A 13,540-nucleotide genomic window follows, 5' to 3' on the forward strand; every position below is an offset into this window, starting at 1 on the left:
TACAAAGTTAGCTGCATCACATGTTTTGTTGTAGTAATGAAAAGCTCACTAATACAAGTGCTTTTAGTAAAAAGGAGAGCACTATTAAATAAAAACAGCAGAGATATGACAGATGATATTCTGAGAGACACTGACAGGACAAAGTCAAATCGGGAATGGCCTTTTAAAATCACAAGTATGAAACAGAGATACAATGTGAATTATGATTGTTTTTCTGCCAATGCTACTAGCTGATAAACTCTACACAGCAGGAGAAAGAGAGATAGTAAAAGTTATAAAACAGAGAGAATGATGGTAAGCATAGCTATTTTTACAGAACTTTTAACACACAAAATATTGTGCTGTTAATAGACAAACGACACATTGATATTAAAAAGTGAAAGAAAGGAAAGCATAAAACAAAGCCGAGTCTTCTTGATTCTGCCTGAGAGGAGTTGCGCCTAAAAGCTGGTACTCCAGGAATGGAAGCAAAAAGGCTGTGAAGCAGTGTCTTTCCCGTAAGTGTCCTGCCTGCAAGAAAAACAGGTACTGGAGCACAGATATCAGCTTAGCAGGACGGGGACCAGAAGAGGCAGGGAGAGAGAACTTCAAGGTGTTCATTCTTAAACCACAGAAACTAGACTGAAGCCTCCAACTCATATGAGCACTCTGTCAGGAGAGAGAGTATTTCCCTTCATGCTTGTGATTTTTGTATTTTTGATTTATTTTCAAGATTATATAAAACTTGTTATTGCTGTTATTGGAGCAAGTCCACATGCATATGTATATGCCGAAATGTTTTAATTCTGCACACTCCCTGTTAGCTAGCTAGCTTTTTGTACTTGAAAGTTTATTTAATATACTGAGCACAAATTGCTATATGCAAAGGGGGCAGTGTATAAGAAATCACCAAATTAAACTCTCAGCACATGGAAGAATCAGGCTTAGCTGCTTAGTCTTCCAAAAGAGCCACACTCAGGTCTCTCTTAAAGCACCCTGGCTTTTAAGATATTTTGAGAGCTCAAAAAGGAGTCCCCACTAGAGGGCACTCAAACCATTTTAGTATCTGACCACAAGGTAGCACTTTACTACACACATACACACACATTTCAAGTCTATCTAATTTTTTAATGAAAAAAGATAAGGACAGAGCTCATGCCATGCATCTTCATAAGCAGCTTCCCATAGTTACCCAAGATGGATATTTGTCCATCATGTCTTTTTTCTTTCCCTTTTGCTTTTTGTAGAAATCATTTTTGCTTACAGATAAAATTGCAATGATTCATCTCGGAAAAGGAATACAGCTTTTGGGAGCTGCTGCCACTGTGTTGCTCCAGCCATCAGTGTAAGTGTCCACGTTTCCTGAGTGACACATGACCTTAACCAAAGCCTTGATTGTTATTCTTAAGATTAAGCAGTTATTCTTAAGATTAAATTGGATACCAGTTTTCCCTTGCTATATACACACACAGGTACATAAACTTAGGGTCCTAGAATATTCAAAATAGAATATAAGCAGCTGTATTTCTTCTCTCCAGCTCCAGTGTTTCCTATAATACACTATGTCTTTTTTTGCTATCTCCCAGCTTGTTCCAATTTTTCTTTTAAACAATCATAACTTACTTCTTGCTACTTTATGAGGTTTTTTAAACGGTTTCTGCCAACAAAGGTAAGCTCATGGTTGAAGACATCTCTGACAAGAGCTGTGTCATCTCCCTGTTCTTTGTTAACAGCACTTATTGTCAAGTGTTATTAAAGAGTATATGTGCTATGAAATCTGCATAAACAAATTCTTAATTTAATTAACTAACCAATCAATCAGTTTGAGGCTGGGGCTGGGTTAGGCTAAAAGTAGGAGCCAGGGACTCAGTCAAGATTTCCCACAGGGGTGGCAGGGGTCTGACAACTTGATCCATCATCTTCTGCCCCCCCAGGTACACATCAGCACAAAGATGGAATAGACAGCAGAGTTGGGACACCAACCCAGGCACTCTGACGTGGGATGCAGTGTCCTGACATCTTAACCACTACATCAAATGCCCACCTCAGCTCTCAATCCTTTTCACTCCTTGTTCAGACTCCATCTGAGGCCTCTTCATTGTCAGGGTAAAAGAACCTAGCTGAGTGGAAGCTGGAACATCTGTCCATCTTAAGTTCTTGAATGCTGCTTTTATTGTATGCCAACTTAAAAACAAAAGAACAAAAAACAAAACTCCCCTGCTGTTCAGGTCCCAGGCTTTTATTCTCTTTCTCCATGTTCTAGGCTGCCAGAAATGCCAATGAAAAATACTGCAGGGGCAAATGCCAGTTGCTTTGTTAGTTTACTCTTGCTAATTAGTGCTGTTTTTCTATTTCTAGGCTCCAAGGAACTCCCTCACTTTTGTAACAGCTTATCCAAACATTAAAAAAAAAACCACTTTGCATATTTTATTAGACAGCTTTCTCTTTGCTTCAGTACAGATGAAACACTGACCATGGAACCAGCCTTTGCGTATCGTTCAGATGGTGTAATAAGGAGTGATTCTCCAAGGTTTTTTCAAATTCCTGATACCTGGAAAGTTTAGAACTGTTCCCTGAACAAAATGGCTAAAATCCACATGAACACCACGAAGCACTTAACACTTTTTGTTTTTGGAAGTCCATTAACAGGTAGAGTCTTAAATACCATGACTACTTTAGTTTTAATGTGATGCATGAGGAAGAATGTGAACTCAACTTGCTGCTAGATTTTATTTTTCTTAAATTTATTTATTTGAGAGGCAGACAGAGAGAGGGAAAGACACACAGAGAGAGATCTTCCATCTACTGCTTCACCCTCCAGATGGTCACAAAGGCCAGAGCTAGGCCAATCTGAAGCCAGGAGCTTCTACTGGTTCTCCCACATGGGTGCTGGGGCTCAAGCACCTGGGCCATCCTCCACTGCTTTCCCAGGCCATCGGCAGGGAGCTGGATCGGAAGTGGATTATCTGGACTTGAACCAGTGCTCATACAGGATGCCAGTGCTGCAGCTGGAGTCCCAACCCACTACACAGCTCAGGCCCCACTGCTAGATTTTTAAAACTAAGAATGTATTTATTAATCACCTACTATGGTCTCAAGAATTACACTACGAAGGGTACTTACTGGTGGTATGAAGGGATTGGAAGGAATCTATGAGCTGAATTCTGCTGGTATTATATGGTGTTTTAAATAATGATGATGATGATAGATGAACGGAATATTCCAGTTGTCTACTAGGAAAGATTTCTGTCTCAGAAAAGAATAACATATATAAAGAAGCCTGATCAGTTCACAGAAATAGAAGGGGCAAGCTGGGGGGGCCAGCACTGTGGGATGCTGGTTCAGCTCCTGACTGCTCCACTTCCAATGCAGCTCCTTGCTAATGCACCTGGGAAAGCAGTGGAAGACGGCCCAAGTGCTTGGGCCTCTGCATCCAGGTAGGAGACCCAGAAGAAGCTCCTGACTCCTGGCTTTGGATCAGCCCAGCTCTGGCCCTTGTGGCTATTTGAGGAGTGAACCAGCGGATGGAAGATTTCTCTCTTTCTCTCTCTCTGCCTCTCACTAATTCTACCTTTCAAATAAATGAATAATTTTTCAAAAAAGAGGGCAAGTAGTGACATTCTCCTAAAATATGTAAATATTAAGAAAAAATCTGGGGGCCAGCGCTGTGGCGCAGCAGGTTAACACCCTGGCCTGAAGCTCCGGCATCCCATATGGGCGCCGGTTCTAGTCCTGGCTGCTCCTCTTCCGATGCAGCTCTCTGCTATGGCCTGGGAAAGCAGTAAAAGATGGCCCAAGTCCTTGGGTCCCTGCATCCACATGGGAGACCCAGAAGAGGCTCCTGGCTCCTGGCTTCGGATTGGTGTAGCTCTGACTGTTGCGGCCAACTGGGGAGTGAACCAGTGGATGGAGGACCTCTCTCTCCTCTCTCTCTCTCTGCCTCTCTTTCTCTGACTTTCAAATAGATAAATAAATCTTCAAAAAAAAAAAAAAAAAAAGGAAAAAACCTGTAAAGAAGAAAAAAGGGAGAACAAAAGAAAAGAACAACTTTGGATTCCAGAAAATTTGTCAGGCTGTAAAACCCAGGAATACTTTGATGAATATACTAGTCCTTTGCCCTTAACTAGAACTTTCAAAGAGTAATGATGAAATCTATTCGAATTCAGCTATTTTTGATAAGTCAATTAAATATAATTCTAAATTAGATCATGAGAATGGAATTGTATTTTTCATGTGATGTATGTGGCTGCTCCCCTTCACAGGAGAGTCCTTATTCACTCTGATGTCACTGCTGTCAGATTTGAATCCTAAGGCTAAAATTGAACAAGTAAAACTAAGAAACTATCAAATAGCTACTAATGAGGCATTTTTGCAGACTTTTTTTCACTGTTTTAAAAGACATGTAGGATAAAGGCTAATGGCAAGAAACTGTGTGTGAGTATAAATGGTTGTGATCACTAACTGTCCTATTGACACAAAGGGTGAAGAGAAAATGAACAGATGAGGAACATCAGTGCCCTCTGGAAAGTGTGTCCCACAATTCTTTGTCGAGCCCCCGAGTGCTGGCTGCACACTTACCTTCTCCACATGGCAATGAAGGACTGTGCTGACACAAACCCTGTCTTCTCTCCCCCTGCAGCCCTGAACATGGGCGCTTTCCAGTACAGAGGACAGCCACAGACCTGCAAATACAAGATGGAGTAAACCAGGAGACAGTGGAGCAACGCCCTGGCCAGAGAACAGGCTTTTATCCTTTGTGCCACAGTGCAGAGCTGAACAAAACTCGGGCACAGGCAAATCCATCAACCAAGGCAGATTTGGGGGGCGGGTATGTGTGCAAAAATACACGTTTCATCAAGACAATATAAATCCAGTTACCTTTTCTCCAAGGTCATTTACTGTGATTCCTCCTCCCCACCCACATCCTGAGAGTTTAAGCGACCAGCTTCCCTTCCTACTGCTCTTACATTACGTATTTTCTATCTTCTAGAAAGAAAAAGAAAGGGGCCAGCGCCGCGGCTCACTAGGCTAATCCTCCACCTGCGGCGCCGGCACCCTGGGTTCTAGTCCCGGTCGGGGCGCCGGTTCTGTCCCGGTCGCTCCTGTTTCTGTCCAGCTCTCTGCTGTGGCCCAGGAATGCAGTGGAGGATGGTCCAAGTGCTTGGGCCCTGCACCCCATGGGAGACCAGGAGAAGTACCTGGCTCCTGCCTTCGGTGTGCTGGCCGCAGCGGCCACTGGGGGGGTGAATCAAAGGAAAAGGAAGACCTTTCTCTCTGTCTCTCTCTTACTGTCCACTCTGCCTGTCAAAAAAAAAAAAAAAAAAAAGAAAGAAAGAAAGGACTGAATGTCACGGTTGAGTATGCCCTTCATTCCTTAAGCAGAAAAGCATCACCGCCCTTATTACTTGGGGTAATACACTCTACCAGCTACCTCCTTCTCTCTCTTTTACTTAGTATGCTACTAACTCCCAGGTTCAAGAAGAACCACAAAACCCTAGGCTGTTCAAGAAAACAGCCATCAGATCCACTTAAATGGTTCAGGTAAAAGATGAAAAGTAAAAATCAAAAGGATATCATTTATTTGTATATAAAATGACTACATATCATAAAAGCCACAGGAAATACTATGGATAAATACTACAAGTAGATACTGTACATGAATACATGAATGAAAAAGCCATAAGAAATGCTATGAATAAAAAGAACTATGAATAATACTATGGATAACACAACATCAATACACTAAAAGGCATGATCATTTTTTCTCAATGAAAAGCTCTTTCAATTTTTTAAAAAAAATATCCTTTTACTCTTATAAGAAAGAGTTCTTACTAAATTCACCAGCTTTATTTCCTAGATGGGAAATTCTTCTTTGTAAGTAATAAGAAGTTCTAAATATTAGTAGAGAAAGTGTAAATCTTCCTAACTTTGTCCATACACAGAAAACATATTTGCAAACCTGGGACTCTTTAAAGAGTCACATCTTATTAGGAGATAAAGATATTATTCAGGGCCAGTGCTGTGGAACAGTGGGTTAAGTTACCACCTGTGATGCCAGCATCATATATGAGCGCTGGTTCCTGTCCTGGCTGCTCCATTTCTGACTCAGCGCCCTGCTAATGTGCCTGGGAAAGCAGCAGAGAAGGGCCCAGTTAGCAGGACCCCTGCACCCATCTGGAACTCCTAGATGGAGTTCCTGCCTTCTGACTTTAGCATGGCACAGTCCTGGCTGCTGCAGCCATTTGTGGGGAGTGAACCTACAGCGAAAGATTTCCCTGTCTTTCCTTCTCTACATCCATCTGCCTTTCTAATTGGCAAATGAATAAATAAAATTATCTTAAGTCCAGAGGTTGAATACCTCCACTAAGGTCAAGAATGAGGAAAAGCTGTCACTTAGCAACCACGTGATTTAGTCTATCATGTAAGTTACGACTGCCAGTGTACGAAGTTCACAATGACTACACTCCAGGTGAGCCAAGTGTCAGGTCCACCTTCCCCAACCCCAGTCCTTCCTTTCACAGAATTCTGCTTTGCCAAGGAAATATTTAGAAAGACTTAGTGATAGGCTATTAGCAGCTGCTGGGAAAGCTGAAAGAAGAGCCTGTATTATGGAAGCTGGAGAACCACAACAGGGAGAGACTGAAACTGCTTGCCCAAGTGCTAGAAACTTTCACCTTTGAGAACTGAAAAGGGTCTGGAAGCATCTATCTCAGCCTCAGGAAATGGTCAGGAGCCTCAGCTGAAGCACTGTCAGGGGCTGCGTGCGCATCACTCGCAGGGAAACTTCGCTACTAAACAGCTCTCAGTCCCTGGGATTAAGGCCTTCTCTCCAGAAGACCCCTGTTAAAATGCATAGACAGGTAGGTCAGCGCTCGAGCAGTAGTAACACAGGGAGACAATACCACTTGAAAGGCAAAAATCTCAAGGTACCAAACGAAAATGGTTTGAGGCAGACTGCAGAAGTTCAGCGTATTTTTCTCACAGTGGGGCACCCTGAGTAGCCAAGTGTTAGGGGGCGTGAGGGCACCAGATCGTAGCAGTAAAGTAAACACCAAAGGAAAAAGTGGGAAGGCCAGTAAACAGCAAGGGCTGCAGACATGATGCTTTCTTTTTAAAAATTCATGGCTGGCTAGCAGCTGCTTAGAAAAGTAAGAATTCAGATAAAGGGAGCCAGGAGACCAGTAAGAATCTATAAAGTATATGATAGTAATCTGAAGGCCACAGAATAGAACTTATATTAACAGAGGAGAGAGAACAAGCCAGTGTGAAATTTTTTTTTTCTTTACACAAAGGAAGGAAATGGATGACAAGTGAGGATATACAGGGCGATAAAGAAAATGGATTTAGGAAGCTAAGGTTTAGAGGAGGCAGGAGTCAATGTATGGTAATAAAAGTCACCAGACCAAGGAAAACCTGAGCAGAACCTGTAATTTGATTTAAGAATGGCCCAACAACATAGACAACATAGAGAACTGAAAACAAGGTTACCAGTTGAAACACACAGGAGATGATTACCCAATGTTTGTAATGCACCTTTTTTTTTTTTTTTTTTTTTTTTACTTGACAGATAGAGTTAGACAGTGAGAGAGAGAGACAGAGAGAAAGGTCTTCCTTCCTTTGGTCCACCCCCAAATGGCCACTACAGCCGGAGCTATGCCAATCCGAAGCCGGGAGCCAGGTGCTTCTTCCTGGTCTCCCATGCGGGTGCAGTGCCCAAGGCACCTGGGCCAACCTCTGCCCTCCCGGGCCACAGCAGAGAGCTGGACTGGAAGAGGAACAACTGGGACTAGAACCCAGCACCCATAATGTGCTTTCAACATTTTAAAATGTCTCATGCTTGTTCTTTCATTTGGTCCTCACAGGATCCCCATTCAAGTACTTTTACCCTATTTTGCCAATGAAGAAATTCAGGTACAGACAGGCTGCTGTGCAGGCCAAAGGCACAGTCTGTCCAACTCGGCTATAACAGCTAGAAGAGAGGGGCTGGAGGTCTGTGTGTGGGTTGGAAGGGTTTCATTCCTCTTCCCTGGCTTTCTCCTCCAGTAAAACTCATGATGAGCCTTCTGCTGTCCAGTTTCTGTTCCTACACTGCCTTTTTAATATATATTAAATATATAATATAATATATATTCATTTATATATTATATTATATAATATATATTCCTTTATATATATAAATAATATATATATATAATCCTTTACATATACATATATTTGAAAGGCAGACTTAGAGAAGGAGAGACAGAGAGAGCTTCCATCTGCTGGCTAATTTCCCAAATGGCTACCAATGGCCTGGGATGGGCCAGGTTGAAGCCAGGAGCCAGGAGCTTCTTCCAGGTCTCCCACACAGGTGCAGGGCTCAAGCACTTGGACCATCTTCTGCTGATTTCCCGGGTGCATTAACAGGGAGTTAGATCGGAAATGGAGCAGCCGGAACTTGAACCAGAGCCTGTATCGGATGCTGGTGCTGTAGCAGGTGGCTTAACTCACTATGCCCCAGCGCTGCCCTCCTCCCCCGGCTTTTGTAACTCTTAGATTCATTCTCTATTCATTTCTTCTCCATTATCACTTAAAGCTGTGGGAAAATGTGCAAACTGCCACTGAGAATTTAACCAGTCATGGGCTTTAAGCTCTCCAGGCTGTCTGAGGACCAAGATGAATGAGCAAAACGTCAACAGATGTAGATTTCATAAACACAGAGTTTTCTCTGCACTTAAAAAAATGGACCCCTGTCTTTATAGCTATACTTAAGAGCCAGTAACAGTAGGTTGCAAACACAAACTGGCCTTCCAAATAGCTTTATAAACTACAAGAATCCATAAAAACATTCATTTATTGCTCTGACAATCTCCTCTCCTTATTCTTTGAAGGTTTCCTCTCTTCTCCTTTCCATATGCCAACCTGTTATAAGGATAAGGTCAGTAAGTGGCAAAAGAAGACCCATAATAAACAGTAGTTGCAAGTAAAGATGACTCTGAGTGCTAACAGATGACAACTAAGTAAATTCTGGATTAAATGGAAATTGGCTGAACATATAATTAAAACAATTTTTCAAATAAATTGTTTTTAAGAGGCAAAATCCAATAAAATGAACTGATACAGTAATCAAAACAGAACGGTACAAACCAACCTACTCATGAAACCCTTTGACGTCATTAATACATTAATACACAGATCTTCATTTTTATAAACTAGTTTTAACTTTCTGAAGGTAATGGGCTACCTTTTTCTTGCTACTTGAGCTGACAATTAAGGTCTAACAGCAGTAAACACAAAGGCTGGTGCCATGAAGTGAATTTAGGGCTATAATCAAGAATAATTCAGACAAGTTAATCAGTTATTTGTATGTATAAACTGGCTACTGTATTACAGGATAACTAGGTATAAGCAGTAAACTGTTATGTTAATGGCTAGTATGGCTACACAAAACAGTTTCTATCTTTAAACTTCTCCATGTTGTCAGCTTCAACTCTGGCTGTGTTGCCACATGGGACTAAGCCTCACTGCACATAAATGGTTTCTCATGCCTAGAGACGCCTTCCCTGCCTTGACTCCACTTTTTCTCACGCCCTCTTGTCTATCAGCGTGGCTGGGCTTTCTTCTCTCCGCTCACTGGATCTGTGGAGAGTTAGAGGGCACTAAGCTCTGACGTATGACATGGCTGCTGCCATCAGGAGGTGTGGACTCAGAGCAGTGGGAAGGCACTAGAGAGTGGGCTGGGAATACGCAGATGAAGAGAGTCCACTCATTTAAGACAAGGGTGGGCTGCAAGTCCGCCACTGGATGGGCAAAATCTCCAGATGCAGCCATTCCTGCCCTGTACCAAGGAACTTGTCTGCCTTCATCTGGACCCACAAACATGTTCCCATGCTAGAAATATCTTTTCTGGCATTTATGCTGTTAACATGTTACCCTCAAATGCAGATTTCATTCACCCTTGCTTGCTTTTATCACTTGGATTTCAATCCAAAGTTCCATCTCATTTGGAAAATATCAGGCACCTCTCAAAGAACCAAGCATGAAAACCTCGAGTGCCCTGAAAGAACCTGTAACCTCTTCAGATCGGGAGCTTGCTAATGTTAGGGAACATTGAGGGAGATAACAACACAGGAACGGCACTATGTTTGAAGTTAGATTTGTCTCCTGACATGAACTGGCTCTGTGACTTCAGATACGTATTTCTGACTGTAGTTTCCTCTTAAAAGCAGCAGGAACAGAGAAGGTCTTTTCTTCTGAAATGGGAGTTTATTTTTCATAGGAAACATCTGAGGGATCAACAGGCAATTTCTAAGATGGGAGGAGTGAAGAAAGAGAAGAAAGAATTCCTTTTCCTTTCCTTTAAAATCAGTCCAGTTGAAAACCATTTAATGGTGGTGACAAATGCTCTGTGAGCTCAGTGGTTGGGGGGAGAGGGGCAGGACAAGCCCGGAATGAGGCTTCGGAGGCTTCTGCAGAAGACATGATGGAAGCCAGGCTGCCAAGCTGGGTGCCAGGGAGGATGGCAGGAGTGGCAGCCCCTCTCGGATGGGAGTGCTATGAGAGTCCAGACACTGAGGCTGCTGCCTGTGCCAGGGCAAGAACGTCTCACATGGGAAAGAATATTGGGCAGGTTCAGAAAGGACCTCTGGGGCCAGACTGTGGAGGCCCTGGAATAGAGAAGAGAAGTTTGGGTTTTACTGTGAAATAGTACTTCTAACGTTTTTGAACTTTATTCCTTACGTGGGGGAACCCTTTCTCCTTCCAGGGAAGTATGCGTGGGGTCGTGGGCACTTCCTCTTGGTCTCCTCCTTGCCATCCTTGGCTTACTAAACCCTTCTGCCTCCTGAAGCTCATCCTGAAACCACTGCTAAATTCTGAGGTCTGACAGGCTACAAAAACCAAACCCAAACTAAACGAAGCCCTGCTCTAGGGATGAGGATCCCTGAACACCGCCGAGCTGGAGAACGGAATAATCAGCTTTCATCTGATGGCCATGCTCGGCACTAACTGCTCTGGGAGGAAGCTGGAAGTAGAGATTTTATTTACGTGAGAGGCAGATGGAGAGTTCACATTCACTGCTTCATTCTCCAAGTGCCCTCAATGGGCTGGGTTGAGGCTGAAGCCAGGAGCTGGAAATGTAATACAGGTCTCCCACATGGGCGGCAGAGGTCTTAACCACTAACCTAAGAATCCTCTCCCAGTCTTAACATTAAGGAATTAAGATCTTAAATCAGAAGTAGTTATATATGAGGAAAGTATTAAAGGTTTGCTTCCTAGTCTCAAACCAACTTATTTCTGGGTAAAATGACAGTCTTCTGACATCCTGGTGTTTTCTAGGTTCAGAGCAGAACTACGATCAATGGGTGAGAACAAAAAAGAAATTCCTATTCAGTATAATCAAAAAATTTTTTAACAAACAAGGCTATTAATGGTGGAACAGGTTGCCTAGAAAGGTAATAAGCTTCTAGCCACTGAAAGTATTCAGGTATAGAATGAATTTATGAACTAATAATATCTTGGGAGGGATTCCTATATTTAAATGGGAGAACCATTAAAGTTCTTTTCAAGCTTATATCCCAATAAACAGACCATAGTTAAGACTTTACAGAGTAAAAAGTATTTTTCCTCATTGGGAAAAAAAACAAAACTATGCATGCAAACGGAGTGAGGTGGCAGTGAAAAGGCTGAGAATGGGGCTGCTAGGAAAAGGGAGTTTAAAACCACTTCAACGGCTAGGACTAGGCTAGGCAGTCAAGCCAGGTCTCCCTCCTGGGTGGCAGCGATCCAAGTACTCGAGACATCATTACTGCCTCTCAGGGTCTGCATTAGCAGGGAGCTGGAGTCAGGAGCCAGAACTGGGTATTGAACCCAGATACTGTGATATGGGACATGGACTTCTAAACTGGTGTCTTAAGTGCGAGGTTACATACTTGGGAGAAAGGGAGATTATACATTACTTAGGAGTTCTATTACCTTTGCAATTTTCCCCATTTCATAGATATCTGCTTTCTGATCTTCAATATCCATAAATGCAGCTTCAATTCTGCTGAGAGTCTGTTCATGGTTACTGCAGGTATCTGGGAGTCCTTCGGGAAAGTAGAACCGTGGAATGTTTATGGACAATGGTGCACTCACAACACTGTTCACGTGAGGAGCAGGGGAGACAGGTCGCGGACTACTTGCAAAGGTGGCTGGAGGTGGAAGTGGTGTTCCAGGTTTCTTTTCTGGTTTATTTTGAATCTGGAAGGAAAACGTGATTATGAGACTCCTCATCAATCACAGGAAGTCGAGTATAGGACAGGAAACCACAGAGACAGTGAAGATGAAGACTCTCTGGAGAACGGTAAGCATGTTTCTAGGAAATGCTTGCCCATACTAAATACTTCTCTGTCAATACCTGAGTGCACATCGATTTATTTTTCTTTAAAGATTCATTTATTTATTTGAAAGTCAGGGTTAGAGAGAGAGAGATGGTCCATCCACTGGCTCACTCCCCAAATGGCCACAATGGCCAGGGGTACACCAGGCTGAAGCCAGGAGCTTCATCCTGGTCTCCAATGTGGGTAGCAGGGGCCCAAACTCTTGGGCCACTTTCCGTTGCTTTCCCCAGGCCATTAGCAGGGCGCTGGATATAAAGTAGAGCAGCCAGGACACAGACTGGCACCCACATGGCTGCTAGCGTCACAGGCGACGGCTTTACCCGCTTCCTTGCAACACTGGCCCCTTGATTTATGTTTTAAAAATCCTGAGATATATTTTCTTTTCAGTCACTTGGCATATTGCTTTTTTTAATTAAAGAAAAAATTTCAATACACATAAAACTGTATGTATCCTATCAAACATTTATCATGTCTTTGTAGTGACAGTAATCAAAATCCCTTCTGTTGTTCTGAGAGGAAGAGTACATTGTCATCACCCGCAGTCACCCAAATGCACAATACAACATCACAACTTACTTCTAACTTTGGCAGACATTTTGAAATAATAAAAGACCAACGTCAGCTGATACATTAAAGATCTCAAAGTGCATTATTAGTCTGACAGAACTAGACTAGGAAATTCTTTTAAGACTGTTCTTAATCATGCTGTGAATTTCTTCCTGTCCTTCAACAGGAAAAAACAAGTTGTTTTCAAATATACAGATTTGAAACAGATCTGTGGGGGGGGGGGGAGGCTCCTCAAACTGTCTTCTCCAGTTTGATTTTGCTGAGGTAGAATCACTGCCAGTCCTGATGCTGAGAAAATTTTTGTTCAGAAAATTAAAGCACTCCTGGAACTAACACTACACCTGGATGATTTACTTGCTACTGGGGCATGCCATTTTCCCCCAAGATACCCTTTTATCTAATTTTTGGTGTGCTCTAATGTGCAAGGACCATGATCATTAATTTCATCACAGCTGAACTTCTTTTGCCATCTATGAACTCATTTATAGGTTATGTCCTTCATTTTCCCAAAAAGGATCTGATGTGGCATTCCATAGAGACATTCAAAAGGATAGTGAGAAGTACGGGAAGGTTAGGTAAACAACAGGGGCGGCTTGAGATTACCCATGATTTAGTTAAAGGGGAGGGGGACTACA

General features: G+C 42.6%; 1 protein-coding gene across 6 annotated transcripts in view; it reads right to left on the minus strand.

Annotated features, from left to right (window-relative positions):
• PPP2R3A (protein phosphatase 2 regulatory subunit B''alpha) overlaps window positions 1–13,540 on the minus strand; it is a 210,699-nt gene that overhangs the window by 87,161 nt on the left and 109,998 nt on the right. For all 6 annotated transcript variants that reach the window (XM_051818617.3, XM_051818618.3, XM_070072785.2 and 3 more), the window contains 2 exons: window positions 11,932–12,198; window positions 4,558–4,661 (listed from right to left, as the gene is read on the minus strand). In XM_051818617.3, the coding sequence (XP_051674577.1) occupies window positions 4,558–4,661; window positions 11,932–12,198 (371 nt within the window). The remainder of the gene's footprint in view (window positions 1–4,557; window positions 4,662–11,931; window positions 12,199–13,540) is intronic.

Source organism: Oryctolagus cuniculus, chromosome 4, assembly GCF_051225735.1.
Source record: "Oryctolagus cuniculus isolate XC-2025 breed Fujian yellow rabbit chromosome 4, ASM5122573v1, whole genome shotgun sequence".
NCBI classification, from domain to species: Eukaryota; Metazoa; Chordata; class Mammalia; order Lagomorpha; family Leporidae; genus Oryctolagus; species Oryctolagus cuniculus.